Below are 17687 nucleotides of genomic sequence, written 5' to 3'. Positions count from 1 at the left end.
GACCTTGGATGAACTCGTCCATCTGAACGGGGCCCGTAGCTATCCGTGTTGCTAAAGTTGAGGGTAAGAATCCACCCATTTTTTCGCCATATAGCATTGTGATATATAACGACTTATTGTTGGTAGCTTAGCTGATTGGAGAATATAGAGTTTATTGATAACATTAAGGTAATTTATATTTTAGTTTTTTATTGGTTCACTATGTAGTATTCATTATACATTGTATTGTATACCCAGTTACTGTGAATAGCTCAGATGTGTAGATCTTGACTTCAACATAGCCATTTCTGTGACCAGTCACTAGTTAATCACTCAGTTAGTTCAATGCTAAATTCGCCTAGTTATTTCAATGCTAAATTCTCCTGTTTGATTTGTACTAGGTGCCTCGGTGAATGTGTATGCTCTGACTTTAAACATAGCTATTTCTGTGACCAGTTACAAGCTAATCACTCAGCTATTTCAATGCTAAATTCTATGCTAATTCCTTTGTCAAGGGGTGCCCCTGCGGATGTGTATGCTTTAACTTAGCTATTTCAATGCTAAATTCTATGCTAATTCCTTTGTCAAGGGGTGCCTCTGCGGATGTGTATGCTTTAACTTTAACATAGCCATTTCTGTGACCAGTCACAAGCTAATCACTCGGCCATTTCAATGCTAAATTATATGCTAATTCCTTTGTCAAGGCGCTTTGTTTCTTCTGACACAGCTTAAAGGTCGTGATCTGAACGTGGCTTTTAATCACTCCAGCGCTGTCCTACCAGACAGTCTCGTCCCTTCACCTGATGAAGGCCGCTTGTGTTGTGGCCGAAACGTCGTGAGAATATTGTGTTCTTTTATTTTATCAATTTATTATTTTATTCTCATTCTACGTGACTTTACCGAAAGAACCAAAGAAGATGAATCCTTGCAGTCACGAAAGCTTTAAATCGAAATTTTACCGCCTCTACGGGGAGGGATTTCACACATCCTTAAGATCATTCAACAGACTCCGGGATAAGAAGGCTCAACTAATCGAGTCTCTCACCTTTCTGAAGAGATGCCGCGACTCTAAGGTAATACCAACCGCATTTACACTAACCTCTGCTGTTGCAACTTCTCTCAATGCAAAACGAATTCTAGCTAGAACTTGCTTCGCTCTTATCTCGGAAAAAATCAGACTTACACGCACCGAACTCGATCAGTTAGACAAGACACTCTACAAATCACACTTAACATTGACAGCAACAATGTCTACATCGGATTGGGAACATTTAGACAATATGACTACCTCTTCGGCTGCCACTATGTCGACCAAATGTAGGGACAATTTGATTTCCAAATTCAAGCACCTCTCCAGCAAATAATCGGACCCACACACCGAAAAGATTAGACGTCAACAAAGTCGTAATTAATCGCAGTAACAGTTCCATTTCTGATGGTCTGAAATCCGTTTTAGCTAAAGGTCTAAACTTTGCTGTCACACCGAGACACTTACCGGTTAATGATATCATTGCCCATGTCGACATTGCACTCAAGGGCTTGAGTCCCATCGCTGCAGACGTAGCAAGATCTGAAATCGCTGCAACCCTCAAAAACGCTAAGTTGCCACCCAGCAACATCAGCAAAGACGCAGGTTTTGAATTATCTCAATTAAAAAAGAGGGATGATATTGTCGTCCTCTCAGCCGACAAGGGCAATGCCACTGTCATCATGGACAAAACAGAATATAACAACAAAATTCAAGAACTACTCAATGATGGCAGCTATACAAAAATAAAAAGAGATCCCACCAACAGCCTGGTTACCAAAACGAACAAAATCATCTCTGATTCAACAGCATTAATTGATGAGACCAAACAGATCTCGTTGAAACCCTCTGCTGCCAGACCACCAAGATTATATGGCCTTCCAAAGATACACAAAGAAGATACACCCCTTCGTCCCATCGTCTCTACTATCAACTCCCCCACCTATAAGCTGGCACGTTTTCTTGCTGATATACTGTGACCTTTCACTGGAAAAACCACCTCTGCGGTACTAAATTCTACTCACCTGGTATCGACAATCAAACGCATTTCCCTGTCTCCAGACGACCTGCTTGTCAGTTTTGATGTGGTGTCCTTGTTCACCAAAGTCCCGGTACCTGACACCATCGCTATCACTGAAGACCTGGTTCATCAAGGACTGCACACTGATGTACCCCCCCTGGTGAGACATTGCTTAACCAACACATACTTCACCTGGAATGGAACTTTCTACAAACAAACTGAGGGCACCCCAATGGGCTCCCCCCTATCTCCGGTTGTAGCCAACGTATTCATGGAAGATTTTGAAACTGACGCCATCCAGAATGCCACTCTACGCCCGACCTTATGGAAGAGGTACGTGGATGACACCTTTGTCATCTGGCTACATGGCCAGCCTGCTCTAGACCAATTCCACGACCACATCAATTCCATACACCCAGCCATCAGATTTACCATGGAGGTCGAAAAAGATGGCAAACTACCCTTTTTGGATGTCCTAATTAAAAAGAGACCTGATGGTTCAATGAGCCACTCTGTCTACAGGAAAGCCACCCATACAGATGCTTACTTGAAACCGGATTCCCACCACCATCCATCCCAGAAGAACTCCCTCATCAAGACTCTATACCATAGAGCCCAATGCATTTCCGACCAGGAACACATTACCAGTGAACTCAAGCACGTACACCAGGCTCTCAGGGCTAATGGTTACTCCGACTACACAATCCGCAAAGCCACCACTCCAGTCATGAAGAAGGATTCTCTTGTGGAGCCACTCAAAACCATCACCTTACCCTACATTGCAGGGGTCACTAAAAAGATCTCCAAAATCCTGAATAAACACAAGATCCAGGTCCGATTCAACACAATACATAAAATCCGTGATCTAGTTCCATCTGTAAAAGATGCTGTTCCAGACATACAGTACCCGGGCGTTCATAAACTAAAGTGCCTCTGTGGTAGTAGCTACATTGGAGAAACCAAACGACATATCTCGGACCGCATCTGTGAACATAAAGCAGACTTGAAACACGGTAGGACAAACTCCTCTGCCGTGGCAGATCACTGTTATAATTCAGTGGGCTCACATGACATTGACTTCTCCAAGACGGAGGTTCTTTGCAAACCAACCGGCTACCATGAGAGATTCGTTCATGAGGCCATTCACATATACAAGCACAGAGACAATTTCAACCGAGAAGATGGATTCTGGCTTAGTAACCATTGGAAAGATGTTTTAAACCATTTCCGTTCTTAATTAATTGTATTTTACGATGACCTTCAGACCGCAGCTCTTTCACCAGCATTGACTCTTAATACCTCTCACACCACGGTTAATGGTATGGTTTACAACATGGAGTATAATAGCGCCTCGCAGCTGTCTCTATCCCCCTCCTCTGTTCCGACCTTGGATGAACTCGTCCGTCTGAATGGTGCCCGTAGCTATCCGTGTTGCTAAAGTTGAGGGTAAGAATCCACCCATTTTTTCGCCATATAGCATTGTGATATATAACGACTCATTGTTGGTAGCTTAGCTGATTGGAGAATATAGAGTTTATTGATAACATTAAGGTAATTTATATTTTAGTTTTTTATTGGTTCACTATGTAGTATTCATTATACATTGTATTGTATACCCAGTTACTGTGAATAGCTCAGATGTGTAGACCTTGACTTCAACATAGCCATTTCTGTGACCAGTCACTAGCTAATCACTCAGTTATTTCAATGCTAAATTCGCCTAGTTATTTCAATGCTAAATTCTCCTGTTTGATTTGTACTAGGTGCCTCGGTGAATGTGTATGCTCTGACTTTAAACATAGCTATTTCTGTGACCAGTTACAAGCTAATCACTCAGCTATTTCAATGCTAAATTCTATGCTAATTCCTTTGTCAAGGGGTGCCTCTGCGGATGTGTATGCTTTAACTTTAACATAGCCATTTCTGTGACCAGTCACAAGCTAATCACTCGGCCATTTCAATGCTAAATTATATGCTAATTCCTTTGTCAAGGCGCTTTGTTTCTTCTGACACAGCTTAAAGGTCGTGATCTGAACGTGGCTTTTTTTCACTCCAGCGCTGTCCTACCAGACAGTCTCGTCCCTTCACCTGATGAAGGCCGCTTGTGTTGTGGCCGAAACGTCGTGAGAATATTATTGTGTTATTTTATTTTATCAATTTATTATTTTATTCTCATTCTACATGACTTTACCGAAAGAACCAAAGAAGATGAATCCTTGCAGTCACGAAAGCTTTAAATCGAAATTTAACCGCCTCTACGGGGAGGGATTTCACACATCCTTAAGATCATTCAACAGACTCCGGGATAAGAAGGCTCAACTAATCGAGTCTCTCACCTTTCTGAAGAGATGCCGCAACTCTAAGGTAATACCAACCGCATTTACACTAACCCCTGCTGTTGCAACTTCTCTCAATGCAAAACGAATTCTAGCTAGAACTTGCTTCGCTCTTATCTCGGAAAAAATCAGACTTACACGCACCGAACTCGATCAGTTAGACAAGACACTCTACAAATCACACTTAACATTGACAGCAACAATGTCTACATCGGATTGGGAACATGTAGACAATATGACTACCTCTTCGGCTGCCACTATGTCGACCAAATGTAGGGACAATTTGATTTCCAAATTCAATCACCTCTCCAGCTAAAAATCGGATCCACACACCGAAAAGATAGACGTCAACAAAGTCGTAATTAATCGCAGTAACAGTTCCATTTCTGATGGTCTGAAATCCGTTTTAGCTAAAGGTCTAAACTTTGCTGTCACACCGAGACACTTACCGGTTAATGATATCATTGCCCATGTCGACATTGCACTCAAGGGCTTGAGTCCCATCGCTGCAGACGTAGCAAGATCTGAAATCACTGCAACCCTCAAAAACGCTAAGTTGCCACCCAGCAACATCAGCAAAGACGAACGTTTTGAATTATCTCAATTAAAAAAGAGGGATGATATTGTCGTCCTCTCAGCCGACAAGGGCAATGCCACTGTCATCATGGACAAAACAGAATATAACAACAAAATTCAAGAACTACTCAACGATGGCAGCTATACAAAAATAAAAAGAGATCCCACCAACAGCCTGGTTACCAAAACGAACAAAATCATTTCTGATTCAACAGCATTAATTGATGAGACCAAACAGTTCTCGTTGAAACCCTCTGCTGCCAGACCACCAAGATTATATGGCCTTCCAAAGATACACAGAGAAGATACACCCCTTCGTCCCATCGTCTCTACTATCAACTCCCCCACCTATAAACTGGCACGTTTTCTTGCTCATATACTGTGACCTTTCACTGGAAAAACCACCTCTGCGGTACTAAATTCTACTCACCTGGTATCGACAATCAAAGGCATTTCCCTGTCTCCAGACGACCTGCTTGTCAGTTTTGATGTGGTGTCCTTGTTCACCAAAGTCCCGGTACCTGACACCATCGCTATCATTGAAGACCTGGTTCATCAAGGACTGCACACTGATGTACCCCCCCTGGTGAGACATTGCTTAACCAACACATACTTCACCTGGAATGGAACTTTCTACAAACAAACTGAGGGCACCCCAAAGGGCTCCCCCCTATCTCCGGTTGTAGCCAACGTATTCATGGAAAATTTTGAAACTGACGCCATCCAGAATGCCACTCTACGCCCGACCTTATGGAAGAGGTACGTGGATGACACCTTTGTCATCTGGCCACATGGCCAGCCTGCTCTAGACCAATTCCGCGACCACATCAATTCCATACACCCAACCATCAGATTTACCATGGAGGTCGAAAAAGATGGCAAACTACCCTTTTTGGATGTCGTAATAAAAAGGAGACATGATGGTTCAATGAGCCACTCTGTCTACAGGAAAGCCACCCATACAGATGCTCACTTGAAACCGGATTCCCACCACCATCCATCCCAGAAGAACTCCCTCATCAAGACTCTATACCATAGAGCCCAATGCATTTCCGACCAGGAACACATTACCAGTGAACTCAAGCACGTACACCAGGCTCTCAGGGCTAATGGTTACTCCGACTACACAATCCGCAAAGCCATCACTCCAGTCATGAAGAAGGATTCTCTTGTGGAGCCACTCAAAACCATCACCTTACCCTACATTGCAGGGGTCACTAAAAAGATCTCCAAAATCCTGAATAAACACAAGATCCAGGTCCGATTCAACACAATACATAAAATCCGTGATCTAGTTCCATCTGTAAAAGATGCTGTTCCAGACATACAGTACCCGGGCGTTCACAAACTAAAGTGCCTCTGTGGTAGTAGCTACATTGGAGAAACCAAACGACATATCTCGGACCGCATCCGTGAACATAAAGCAGACTTGAAACACGGTAGGACAAACTCCTCTGCCGTGGCAGATCACTGTTATAATTCAGTGGGCTCACATGACATTGACTTCTCCAAGACGGAGGTTCTTTGCAAACCAACCGGCTACCATGAGAGATTCGTTCATGAGGCCATTCACATATACAAGCACAGAGACAATTTCAACCGAGAAGATGGATTCTGGCTTAGTAACCATTGGAAAGATGTTTTAAACCATTTCCGTTCTTAATTAATTGTATTTTACGATGACCTTCAGACCGCAGCTCTTTCACCAGCATTGACTCTTAATACCTCTCACACCACGGTTAATGGTATGGTTTACAACATGGAGTATAATAGCGCCTCGCAGCTGTCTCTCTCCCCTCCTCTGTTCCGACCTTGGATGAACTCGTCCGTCTGAACGGTGCCCGTAGCTATCCGTGTTGCTAAAGTTGAGGGTAAGAATCCACCCATTTTTTCGCCATATAGCATTGTGATATATAACGACTTATTGTTGGTAGCTTAGCTGATTGGAGAATATAGAGTTTATTGATAACATTAAGGTAATTTATATTTTAGTTTTTTATTGGTTCACTATATAGTATTCATTATACATTGTATTGTATACCCAGTTACTGTGAATAGCTCAGATGTGTAGACCTTGACTTCAACATAGCCATTTCTGTGACCAGTCACTAGCTAATCACTCAGTTATTTCAATGCTAAATTCGCCTAGTTATTTCAATGCTAAATTCTCCTGTTTGATTTGTACTAGGTGCCTCGGTGAATGTGTATGCTCTGACTTTAAACATAGCTATTTCTGTGACCAGTTACAAGCTAATCACTCAGCTATTTCAATGCTAAATTCTATGCTAATTCCTTTGTCAAGGGGTGCCTCTGCGGATGTGTATGCTTTAACTTAGCTATTTCAATGCTAAATTCTATGCTAATTCCTTTGTCAAGGGGTGCCTCTGCGGATGTGTATGCTTTAACTTTAACATAGCCATTTCTGTGACCAGTCACAAGCTAATCACTCGGCCATTTCAATGCTAAATTATATGCTAATTCCTTTGTCAAGGCGCTTTGTTTCTTCTGACACAGCTTAAAGGTCGTGATCTGAACGTGGCTTTTTTTCACTCCAGCGCTTTCCTACCAGACAGTCTCGTCCCTTCACCTGATGAAGGCCGCTTGTGTTGTGGCCGAAACGTCGTGAGAATATTATTGTGTTATTTTATTTTATCAATTTATTATTTTATTCTCATTCTACGTGACTTTACCGAAAGAACCAAAGAAGACAAAGCGGACTTTCAAACTCCAATCCAACCTCTCCCCACCGCCCCACTCTTCCACACCCCACCCCCCCCGCTCCCCCCAACCCACAACCAACCCCACCGACACCCTCCCGCTCACCCGCAGCGGGGTCCCGCGTGCCGAAGCGCAGCGCGTAGCGCAGCGCGTGGTGGTTGTTCCACACGTAGAGGGCGCGGTCGCGCGCGTTGTACTGCACCGACGTGATGAACCGGAACGGGTTGGGGAACGGGACGGAGACGCGAGCGTCCCGCCGCGAGTCGGTGTCGTACACGTAGTCGATGCGGTCGCTCGTCCCCCCTCCTCCCCCTCCTCCTCCTCCTCCTCCTCCCGCGGCGTCCGCCCCTCCGTCGCCGTCGTCCTCGTAAGTCGAGCGCAGGACGTGGAGGACGCCGCACGCCATGAAGGCGTCGGAGGCCGAGCGCTTGACGTAGGCCGTCTCGAAGGAGGCCTCGACGCGCATCGCGCGCGGATTTAAGCGGCTCACCACCATGCGCCCGTGGTTCTGCTCCGTGGCGTAGACGACCCAGAGGCCGTGCTCGTCGGCCGCCAGGTCGATGTCGGACTTGCCGCCCCAGCGGTAGGGCGAAGTGTCGTGGTAGTTGGCGTTGGGGATGAACGCCTCGCCGCCCTTGACGCGCGTGCGCAGGTCGAACTTGACGACGCTGCGCGTTCGCTCCTGCGACGGCGCACAGCGTGGGTGGCAGGGAGAGGTTAAGTGAGTGAGTGAGTGTGTGGTGAGGTGAGTGAGTGTGTGGTGTGTGTGTGGTGGAGAGGTGAGTGTGGGTGTAAGAGGTGAGTGAGTGAGTGTGTGGTGTGTGTGTGGTGGAGAGGTGAGTGTGGGTGTAAGAGGTGAGTGAGTGAGTGAGTGTGGTGTGTGTGTGGTGGAGAGGTGAGTGTGGGTGTAAGAGGTGAGTGAGTGAGTGTGGTGTGTGTGTGTGGTGGAGAGGTGAGTGTGGGTGTAAGAGGTGAGTGAGTGTGGGTGTGTGTGGTGGAGAGGTGGGTGAGTGTGAGAGGTGAGTGTGTGTGTATGTGTGTGGTGGAGAGGTGAGTGAGTGTAAGAGGTGAGTGAGTGAGTGTGTGGTGAGGTGAGTGAGTGTGGGTGTGGTGGAGAGGTGAGTGTGGGTGTGAGAGGTGAGTGAGTGTGTGTGTGGTGGAGAGGTGGGTGAGTGTGGGTGTGAGAGGTTAAGTGAGTGTGTGTGTGTGGTGGAGAGGTGAGTGAGTGTGAGAGGTGAGTGAGTGTGTGTGTGGTGGAGAGGTGAGTGAGTGTGGGTGTGAGAGGTGAGTGAGTGTGGGTGTGAGAGGTGAGTGTGGGTGTGACAGGTGAGTGAGTGAGTGTGTGGGGAGAGGTGGGTGTGTGGAGTGAGGTGAGTGAGTGAGTGTGTGAGGGAGAGGGGGTGGGGAGAGGAAAGGTGAGCGTGAGAGGAGAGTGTGTGTGCGTGTATGAGTGGGTGAAGGTGTGAGCATGAAAGATCCGGGCGTGGTGGTGGTGGTGTTGGCCACGCCAGCCCCTCGTACGCTGCGCCTGCCCATCATAGGTGCTGCTCGCTAACAGCGCTTGCCCCAACAGTCTGTTGAAGGCTCTACAGGGGATCTTAGTCTTTGATGAGCACAAGTGAAGTGCGTGGGGGCGCTCCTCACAGTGTGTGAGGGAGAGCGGAGGTGAAGGTACAAAGGTGTTTGAGTGCGAGTGTCTGAGTGTGTGTGTGTATGTGTGTGTGTATGTGTGTATGATAGTGTAGCGGTTAGCGCGCTGCGCTACGAACCCGGCGACCCGGGTTCGATTTCCTCTCACGGCCAACACCGGTGACAATTATCTGAACCGGTCCTGGGCCTCCCCTAAGTCGACTCAGCCTCAAATGAGTACCTGGTGCGGTGGATAAAAACATTGCCACTGGGGAGACAAAGGCGGTCGGGCGTGGTGCTGGCCACCCACCCCCTCGTGTAACGTTCCGGCCTTCATAGCTGCTCGCTAACAGCACTTGCCCCTACAGTCTGTTAAGGCTATATGGGGGATCTTTATCTTTGTGTGTGTGTATGGCTGCTTTGGGTACGCGGTCCAGACCTCCCCAGAGACCCTGGCTGACAGAGGAGGTGTTCAGGATGGTTGAGAAAAAGCGACAGGCCCACGCTCATCGGCTACAGCATCCCACGTTGGAGAATGAGGAGGCTTACCGCATCCTTCACTCGGAGGTTCGGAGAGCCGTGAGGCACTGCAAGGATGGGTGGTGGTCGCGGGTTGCTGTGGAGATGGAGTCTGCCTCAATGGCCCGCGATCACAAATCTCTATTTAACTCCATCAAAAAAGTAACCTGCAGCGCCACACCTATTACCATCATTAGGGGAAAGAACGGTGATCCGATCTCTGACCCCCAGGAACAGGTTTGCAGATTTGCTTAGCATTTCTGTGAGGTCCTGGGGGAGGGGGAATCCCTCAGCCTGGAAAACATCATGGGACAAAGTGGGGATGACCCTGCTGAGGCTGCGGTGCCTCAAATATTGGAGGAAGAAGTCACCCCCTGTGAGTGGCTGGCTGATGTGCCATCCATTGAGGAAGTACTGAAGGCGATCCAGAGCCTGAAACCAGGAAAGGCACCGGGCAGAAATGATCTCCCAAGCGAAATGCTGAGGGATTGTGGCGTTTGTGCACAGACTGCCCTACATGACATCATAACAACAGTCTGGACCACTGGATGGGTTCTGCAGGATTGGAAGGATGCCCTGGTGGTCCCCCTCTTTAAGAAGGGGGACCGCACAGACTGTAACAACTACAGGGGAATCTCAAGGATTATTCAACATCGCCTTGCTAGGCACACTGAGGAGAGGCTGGCGGAGCTCCAATACGGTTTCAGGAAAGGGCGGTCCTGAACAGATGCCATATATTCTGCCCGTGTGCTACAGCAGAAGTGTAGGGAATTCCAACAAGACCTGCATCTCTGCTCCATTGACCTGGTCAAGGCCTATGATACCATCAATAGGCCTGGGCTCTGGGTTGTTCTTTGTATTTTCGGAATCCCTGAGCCTCTGCTCATGATCATTAAGGACCTTCATGATAGTGAGCGGGCCCAGGTAAAACTACGTGGCCGGGAGTCAGAGCCATTCCCTGTCCACCTTGGGGTGCAACAGGGATGTCCCCTGGCTCCAACATTATTTAACATCTATTTCGACCACGTAGTTCGTGAAGCCTTCAGTAGCTGTACCCGAGGAATTTCCATCTGGTACAGGTAGAATGGGAGGCTGATTGATGCCCGGGTGCGGTCAAGGGATGGCTCCCTATTGGTCAACCAAGTTATGTATACCGACGACCTGGTAATAGCAGCTCACTCAGAGGAGAAATTGGAGGTGCTGCTGCTGAAACTTGAGTGTGCCATGAAGTGGTGGGGCCTTACCATCAGCCCCACCAAAACTAAGCACCTGCCTGGGTATTTTGTACCATCGGACACTCCACCCCCACAACTCCCAATCGGTGATGGGGCAGTTGTGGAGAGAGTGGAGAGTTTCCCATACCTGGGCAGTGTGCTCATGACAGGCTCCGGTTTAACAGCAGAGGTCTCACTCCGAATCAGTCGAGCGGCAATATCTTTTCATCGTTGCATAAAGCTGTGTGGAAGCTACCTGGTCTGTCACTCCGCAAGAAGCTTCAGGTCTTCTCTGCCACAGTCATTCCCTCCCTTCTCTATGCTTGCGAAACGTGGACACCCCTAATGGAACACCTTCGCCAGTTAGAAACATTTAGGCTGGCCTGCCTACAATCCATCCTGGGTTTAACCAGACTGGATTGTGTGAGGAGTTCACAATTCCTCGAAAGATCTGGACAAAGTCCCATCGGTGAGCTCCTCCGGCAGGCAAGGCTGCGTTGGCTGGGCCATGTAGCCCGCATGCCCAAATCGCTTTTGTTCGGCCGGATCGAGGTGGCTAAACGGGCGCAGCACGGGCTAGAGAAGAGATGGAGTGACGTGGTACAGGAGGATGTGGAGCTGAGTGGACTTGCCAATGACTGGTACCAGCGGTGTCAAGATCGGCCTCTGTGGAGGAGGCTTGTGAAGGACGCTACTGGGCAGTTGTAGGCAGTCGCCCTCCAACAACAACAGAGGGTTGAGGAGCGACGCTCACAACAACGAGCGGAGCGCCGGGTGGCTAAAACACAGCAAGTTGGCACAGTAGGGGGCACAGGTGGTGCATCAGCCGGTTATCTCGGTCATCTCAGTCAGTCGACCCATGGCACCTGGGTCTGCCCCGTGACCTCCTGCCAGCGGGCATTCGACACTTCACGTGGCCTCAAGGTGCACATGGCCTGGCACAAGCGTCGTGGTGACGTCACCGCCACTTAGTGGCGAAAGGCGGTTGTTGTTGTATATACAGCTCACAACTGGAGGGCTCTCGCTCCCCAGTTAATGCATTCAGCAACTGCAATGTTTACTGGAGTTCTGAGCTCAGTCTACAAACTATAAAACTATTAACTATTTTTATTTTACAGGTCAGGACCACTGAGCCGGGATAGCTCTTTTTCAGAAGCGACCTGGCCACTAAATGATGGCTCAACGGAGTGGAAATGTACAGCAGCCAAATACTCTGAACGCGTGACGTCGATTCTCAACGTGGAGGGAAAAAAACGGAAGACCCAGAGGAAAAATCCACGAGGAGAACACGCAAACTCCAAATATACAGCAGCAGGCGTCAGGGTCGGGATTGAACCCACGAGCTTATGTATACCAGGCGAGGTCGTAAACATCTCTCCACCATATTCTTGGTTCTTTCGGTAAAGTCACGTAGAAGGGAAACAATAAAATAATAAAAATATCTCTCCACCAGTCATTGCAACAGTCCCTATCCTGATAAAAGTTTAGTGTCAGCGTATGTGTGGGTGCCCCCACCTGGAAAGAGAAATCAAAGTTCTATCCAGCCCTCTGGCAAAAGCTCTCTCCCCACCGCCGTCCTATACTTCGGGTAATGAACACGATTAATAATTCAACTCATTTGGTATTCGCGCCAATCTGAGAACCGCAGGGGCCATCACGAATGAAGGCGCCATTTCACAGACGGGTATACGCTGCCAGTAGGGGGAAGGGGCGACGTTGCCAAGTGGTTTCACCCATGGCCTCTTGTATACCAGGCGAGGTAGTGAACATCTCTCCACCGCGCCGCCCCTACGGCCCCTATCGTCATCATCATTATCATCACGGCTCTGTCGTACCAGGCAAGGTCCACCAAGCCATACAGCTCTTTTCCAGAAGCGAGCTGGCCACACAAAATGACAGCTCAACCAAGCGGCTTCTCACGTGGCAAAGTAATAGCGCCAATTACTCTAAAAGCGTGTGGATTCTAAACGAGGTAGTTAACATCTCTCCACCGGGGCGCCCCGACCGCCCCTACCGCCCCTACCACCCCTACCGCCATCTGCCGTCCATCATCCCACTGGTGCTCACGCGGAAACCCCCCCCCCCCCCCCCCCCCGGCGCCGGGCACCGACCCTGTTGAAGAACACAGCTCCGTCGTACACCACGAAGCCCGTGCCATCGACGCGGTGCGGCAGCTTGTAGTTGGTGAGCGGTCGCCTGGCCAGGATGTCCTGGAGGGAGGCGTACTCCACGAGTCTGTCGGTGCGGAACGGCGTCCACGGCATGACGTACACCTTGTCGGTGGCCTGCAGCGGGTCGCGGCACCACGAGCCGGCCTGCTGCTTCGCCTCCAGGAGGTGCGAGGCCTCGCCAATGAGGAGGACGCTGCCCGGGCACGGGAAGACTGCCCAGGGAAAATGAGGGACAGACGAATGAACGAACGGTCGGGTCAGGGATTCGCGGCTGCTCCCTAAGTTGATATTCTATCAACTGAAAACGTTTTTTTTATTCTTGGTTCTTTCGGTAAAGTCACTACCACGTAGAAAGGAAACAATTAAATAATAAAAATATAAAACAATTACATTCTCACGACGTTTCGACTGCAACACAAGCAATCATCATCAGGTGTGAAAACCACAGCAAGAAAATTTGAAAAAAAAATAACCGCCACTTTTTTCAAATTTTCTTGCTGTGGTTTTCACACCTGATGATGATTGCTTCTTGTGTTGCAGTCGAAACGTCGTGAGAAGTTTATTGTTTTATATTTTTATTATTTTATTGTTTCCCTTCTATGTGGTGACTTTACCGAAAGAACCAAGAATATTAATCCCTGCAGTCACAAAAGCTTTAAATAAAAAAATTAAAACTTTTTAAATATTTGAGCAGGTAAGGCCCACTGAGCCACGAAACTCTTTCGCCGAAGCAACTTGGCCACACAATTGACAGATCAACGAAAGTTTCTTATCATGTGGAAATGCACAGCAGTGTCCAAATACTCGCAATGCGTGATGTTGATTCTACACGCGGAGGGAGAAACTGGAGGACCCAGCGAGAACTCCACATGACCACAGGGTTAACGTGCAAGCTTCCAAGTATACAAGCCTCAGGGTTGGGATCGAACCCACGACCTCCTGTATACCAGGCGAGAAAGTTGACACCCCGCCACCGTTTGCATGCGTGTACTGATGGGCGTATGTTAACATGGGTGCCGTCTGCATCGCAGCAGAGCCTGATGAAGCCGAATTTGAGCAGGTAAGGCCCACTGAGCCACGAAACTCTTTCGCCGAAGCAACTTGGCCACACAATTGACAGATCAACGAAAGTTTCTAATCATGTGGAAATGCACAGCAGTGTCCAAATACTCGCAATGCGTGACGTTGATTCTACACGCGGAGGGAGAAACTGGAGGACCCGGCGAGAACTCCACATGACCACAGGGTTAATGTGCAAGCTTCCAAGTATACAAGCCTCAGGGTTGGGATCGAACCCACGACCTCCTGTATACCAGGCGAGGAAGTTGACACCCCGCCACCGTTTGCATGCGTGTACTGATGGGCGTATGTTAACATGGGTGCCGTCTGCATCGCAGCAGAGCCTGATGAAGCCGAATTTGAGCAGGTAAGGCCCACTGAGCCACGAAACTCTTTCGCCGAAGCAACTTGGCCACACAATTGACAGATCAACGAAAGTTTCTAATCATGTGGAAATGCACAGCAGTGTCCAAATACTCGCAATGCGTGACGTTGATTCTACACGCGGAGGGAGAAACTGGAGGACCCGGCGAGAACTCCACATGACCACAGGGTTAACGTGCAAGCTTCCAAGTATACAAGCCTCAGGGTTGGGATCGAACCCACGACCTCCTGTATACCAGGCGAGGAAGTTGACACCCCGCCACCGTTTGCATGCGTGTACTGATGGGCGTATGTTAACATGGGTGCCGTCTGCATCGCAGCAGAGCCTGATGAAGCCGAATGTCCACAGGGAACGATCGCGTTTCTTAAACATGCACATGTGGCATGTGCATCGGGAGCTTAGCGTGTGGCATACATCGACTGATTCATCGTCGCACGTCGGTTACAGTGAGGGAAAAAAAGCATTTGATCCCCTGTTGATTTTGTACGTTTGACCACTGACAAAGAAATGATCAGTCAATAATTTTAATGGTAGGTTTATTTGAACAGTGGGAGACGGAATAACAACAAAATCCGGAAAAACGCATGTCAAAAATGTTATAAATTGATTTGCATTTTAATGAGGGAAATAAGTATTTGACCCCCTCTCAATCAGAAAGATGTCTGGCTCCCAGGTGTCTTTTATACAGGTAACGAGCAGAGATTAGGAGCACACTCTTAAAGGGAGTGCTCCTAATCTCAGCTTGTTACCTGTATAAAAGACACCTGTCCTCAGAAGCAATCAATCAATCAGATTCCAAACTCTCCACCATGGCCAAGACCAAAGAGCTCTCCAAGGATGTCAGGGACAAGATTGTAGACATACACAAGGCTGGAATGGGCTACAAGACCATTGCCAAGCAACTTGGTGAGAAGGTGACAACAGTTGGTGCGATTATTCGCAAATGGAAGAAACACAAAAGAACTGTCAATCTCCCTCGGTCTGGGGCTCCGTGCAAGATCTCACCTCGTGGAGTTGCAATGATCATGAGAACGGTGAGGATTCAGCCCAGAACTACACGGGAGGATATAGTAATAGGTTTTACCCTTTTTAACTGGCATCAATGATCTAAAGGCAGCTGGGACCATAGTCACCAAGAAAACAATTGGTAACACACTACGCCGTGAAGGACTAAAATCCTGCAGCGCCCGCAAGGTCCCCCTGCTCAAGAAAGCACATATACATGCCCGTGTGAAAGTTTGCCAATGAACATCTGAATGATTCAGAGGACAACTGTGTGAAAGTGTTGTGGTCAGATGAGACCAAAATGGAGCTCTTTGGAATAAACTCAACTCGCCGTGTTTGGAGGAGGAGGAATGCTGCCTATGACCCCAAGAACACCATCCCCACTGTCAAACATGGATGTGGAAACATTATGCTTTGGGGGTGTTTTTCTGCTAAGGGGACAGGACAACTTCACTGCATCAAAGGGACGATGGACGGGGCCATGTACCGTCAAATCTTGGGTGAGAACCTCCTTCCCTCAGCCAGGGCATTGAAAATGGGTCGTGGATGGGAATTCCAGCATGACAATGACCCAAAACACATGGCCAAGGCAACAAAGGAGTGGCTCAAGAAGTTTCCAGACCTTAATTCCATAGAAAATCTGTGGAGGGAGCTGAAGGTTCGAGTTGCCAAACGTCAGCCTCGAAACCTTAATGACTTGGAGAAGATCTGCAAAGAGGAGTGGGACAAAATCCCTCCTGAGATGTGTGCAAACCTGGTGGCCAACTACAAGAAACGTCTGACCTCTGTGATTGCCAACAAGGGTTTTGCCACCAAGTACTAAGTCATGTTTTGCAGAGGGGTCAAATACTCATTTCCCTAGTAAAAATGAAAATCAATTTATAACATTTTTGACATGCGTTTTTCCGGATTTTATTGTTGTTATTCTGTCTCTCACTATTCAAAAAAACCGACCATTAAAATTATAGACTGATCATTTCTTTGTCAGTGGGCAAACGTACAAAATCTGCAGGGGATCAAATACTTTTTTTTCCCTCACTGTAAATACTCGGGTGAAATAAAACCCGTCGTGGACACAGGCAATTCAGCTGTTGCAACAGAAACAGCTGGCATGCAGAGAATTGTGGGGTTTCCCAGGACGCGCCGAGGCTTAGCCTAAACGAATTTCGACTGAAGGTGTTGTTACTGGGATTGCCGCAAAATATTTTTTCGCGATACGCCATCAAATTTCACAACGAGACGATTTCCCAATATTCGTTGAGGCGCTCGTACTAAGCACGGCGTTAGTTCCGGTTGCAATCAATGCAGTCTCCGAGGCTTATGAACGCACGGCGCAGACGGCCACGCCAGAAACGCGGTCGGCAATTACGCGAACCGTGGCAACGACGATGTCACATAGTCGCCACGCCGTCAATGAACCCCGGAAAATTGTTGGGAACCCGTCGGTTCGATTTTATAATAACTTTTGGTGAGCGCACGCGCAGTTGAATTGTTTGGTTTTGACAGCCGTTACCTCAAGCTCGGCGTGGTACGGGCGTGCGTTTGTGCGCTTGTGCGTTTCGTAATCACGCCGAACATCTTCCAGTCCGCAAGGCGGAATGGAAAAGGCACCCGGATTAGTTTGCCTCTGTGGATGTGTAGGTTTTGACTTTAACATAGCCATTCCTGTGACCAGTCACAAGCTAATCACTCAGCTCTTTCAATGCTAAATTCTCCTGTTTGATTTGTACTAGGTGCCTCTGTGGATGTGTAGGCTTTGACTTTAACATAGCTATTTCTATAACCAGTTACAAGCTAATCACTCAGCTATTTCAATGCTAAATTCTCCTGTTTGATTTATACTAGGTGCCTCTGTGGATGTGTATGTTTTGACTTTAACATTGCCATTCCTGTGACCAGTCACAAGCTAATCCCTCAGCTATTTGATATGTAAACCCCTTTGTCAAGGTGCCTCACTTTAAAAGTCGCTACGAATCTTAACACCGTTCATTGAAGCTCTGTCACCCTGAAGACGGCCCGCTTGCGTTGTGGCCGAAACGTCGTGAGAA

The 17687-nt window shown here is 47.9% G+C and overlaps 1 protein-coding gene across 1 annotated transcript in view; it reads right to left on the bottom strand.

Moving 5' to 3' along the window:
- The window catches only part of LOC142916540 (adhesion G protein-coupled receptor L3-like), a 46006-nt gene that overhangs the window by 26576 nt on the left and 1743 nt on the right, over positions 1-17687 (bottom strand). Inside the window, exons 2-3 of the mRNA XM_076061662.1 lie at positions 13131-13402; positions 7763-8339 (exon numbers count right to left, since the gene is read on the bottom strand). Of these exons, the coding sequence (XP_075917777.1) occupies positions 7763-8339; positions 13131-13402 (849 nt within the window). The remainder of the gene's footprint in view (positions 1-7762; positions 8340-13130; positions 13403-17687) is intronic.

Source organism: Petromyzon marinus, unplaced genomic scaffold (genome assembly GCF_048934315.1).
Source record: "Petromyzon marinus isolate PM22_M1 ecotype Great Lakes invasive population unplaced genomic scaffold, UKy_Petmar_22M1.pri1.0 PM_G_Scaffold_4, whole genome shotgun sequence".
NCBI lineage: Eukaryota > Metazoa > Chordata > Hyperoartia > Petromyzontiformes > Petromyzontidae > Petromyzon > Petromyzon marinus.
Note: the sequence above shows the minus strand (reverse complement) of the source record. Positions and strands in the feature narration are given on the sequence as shown.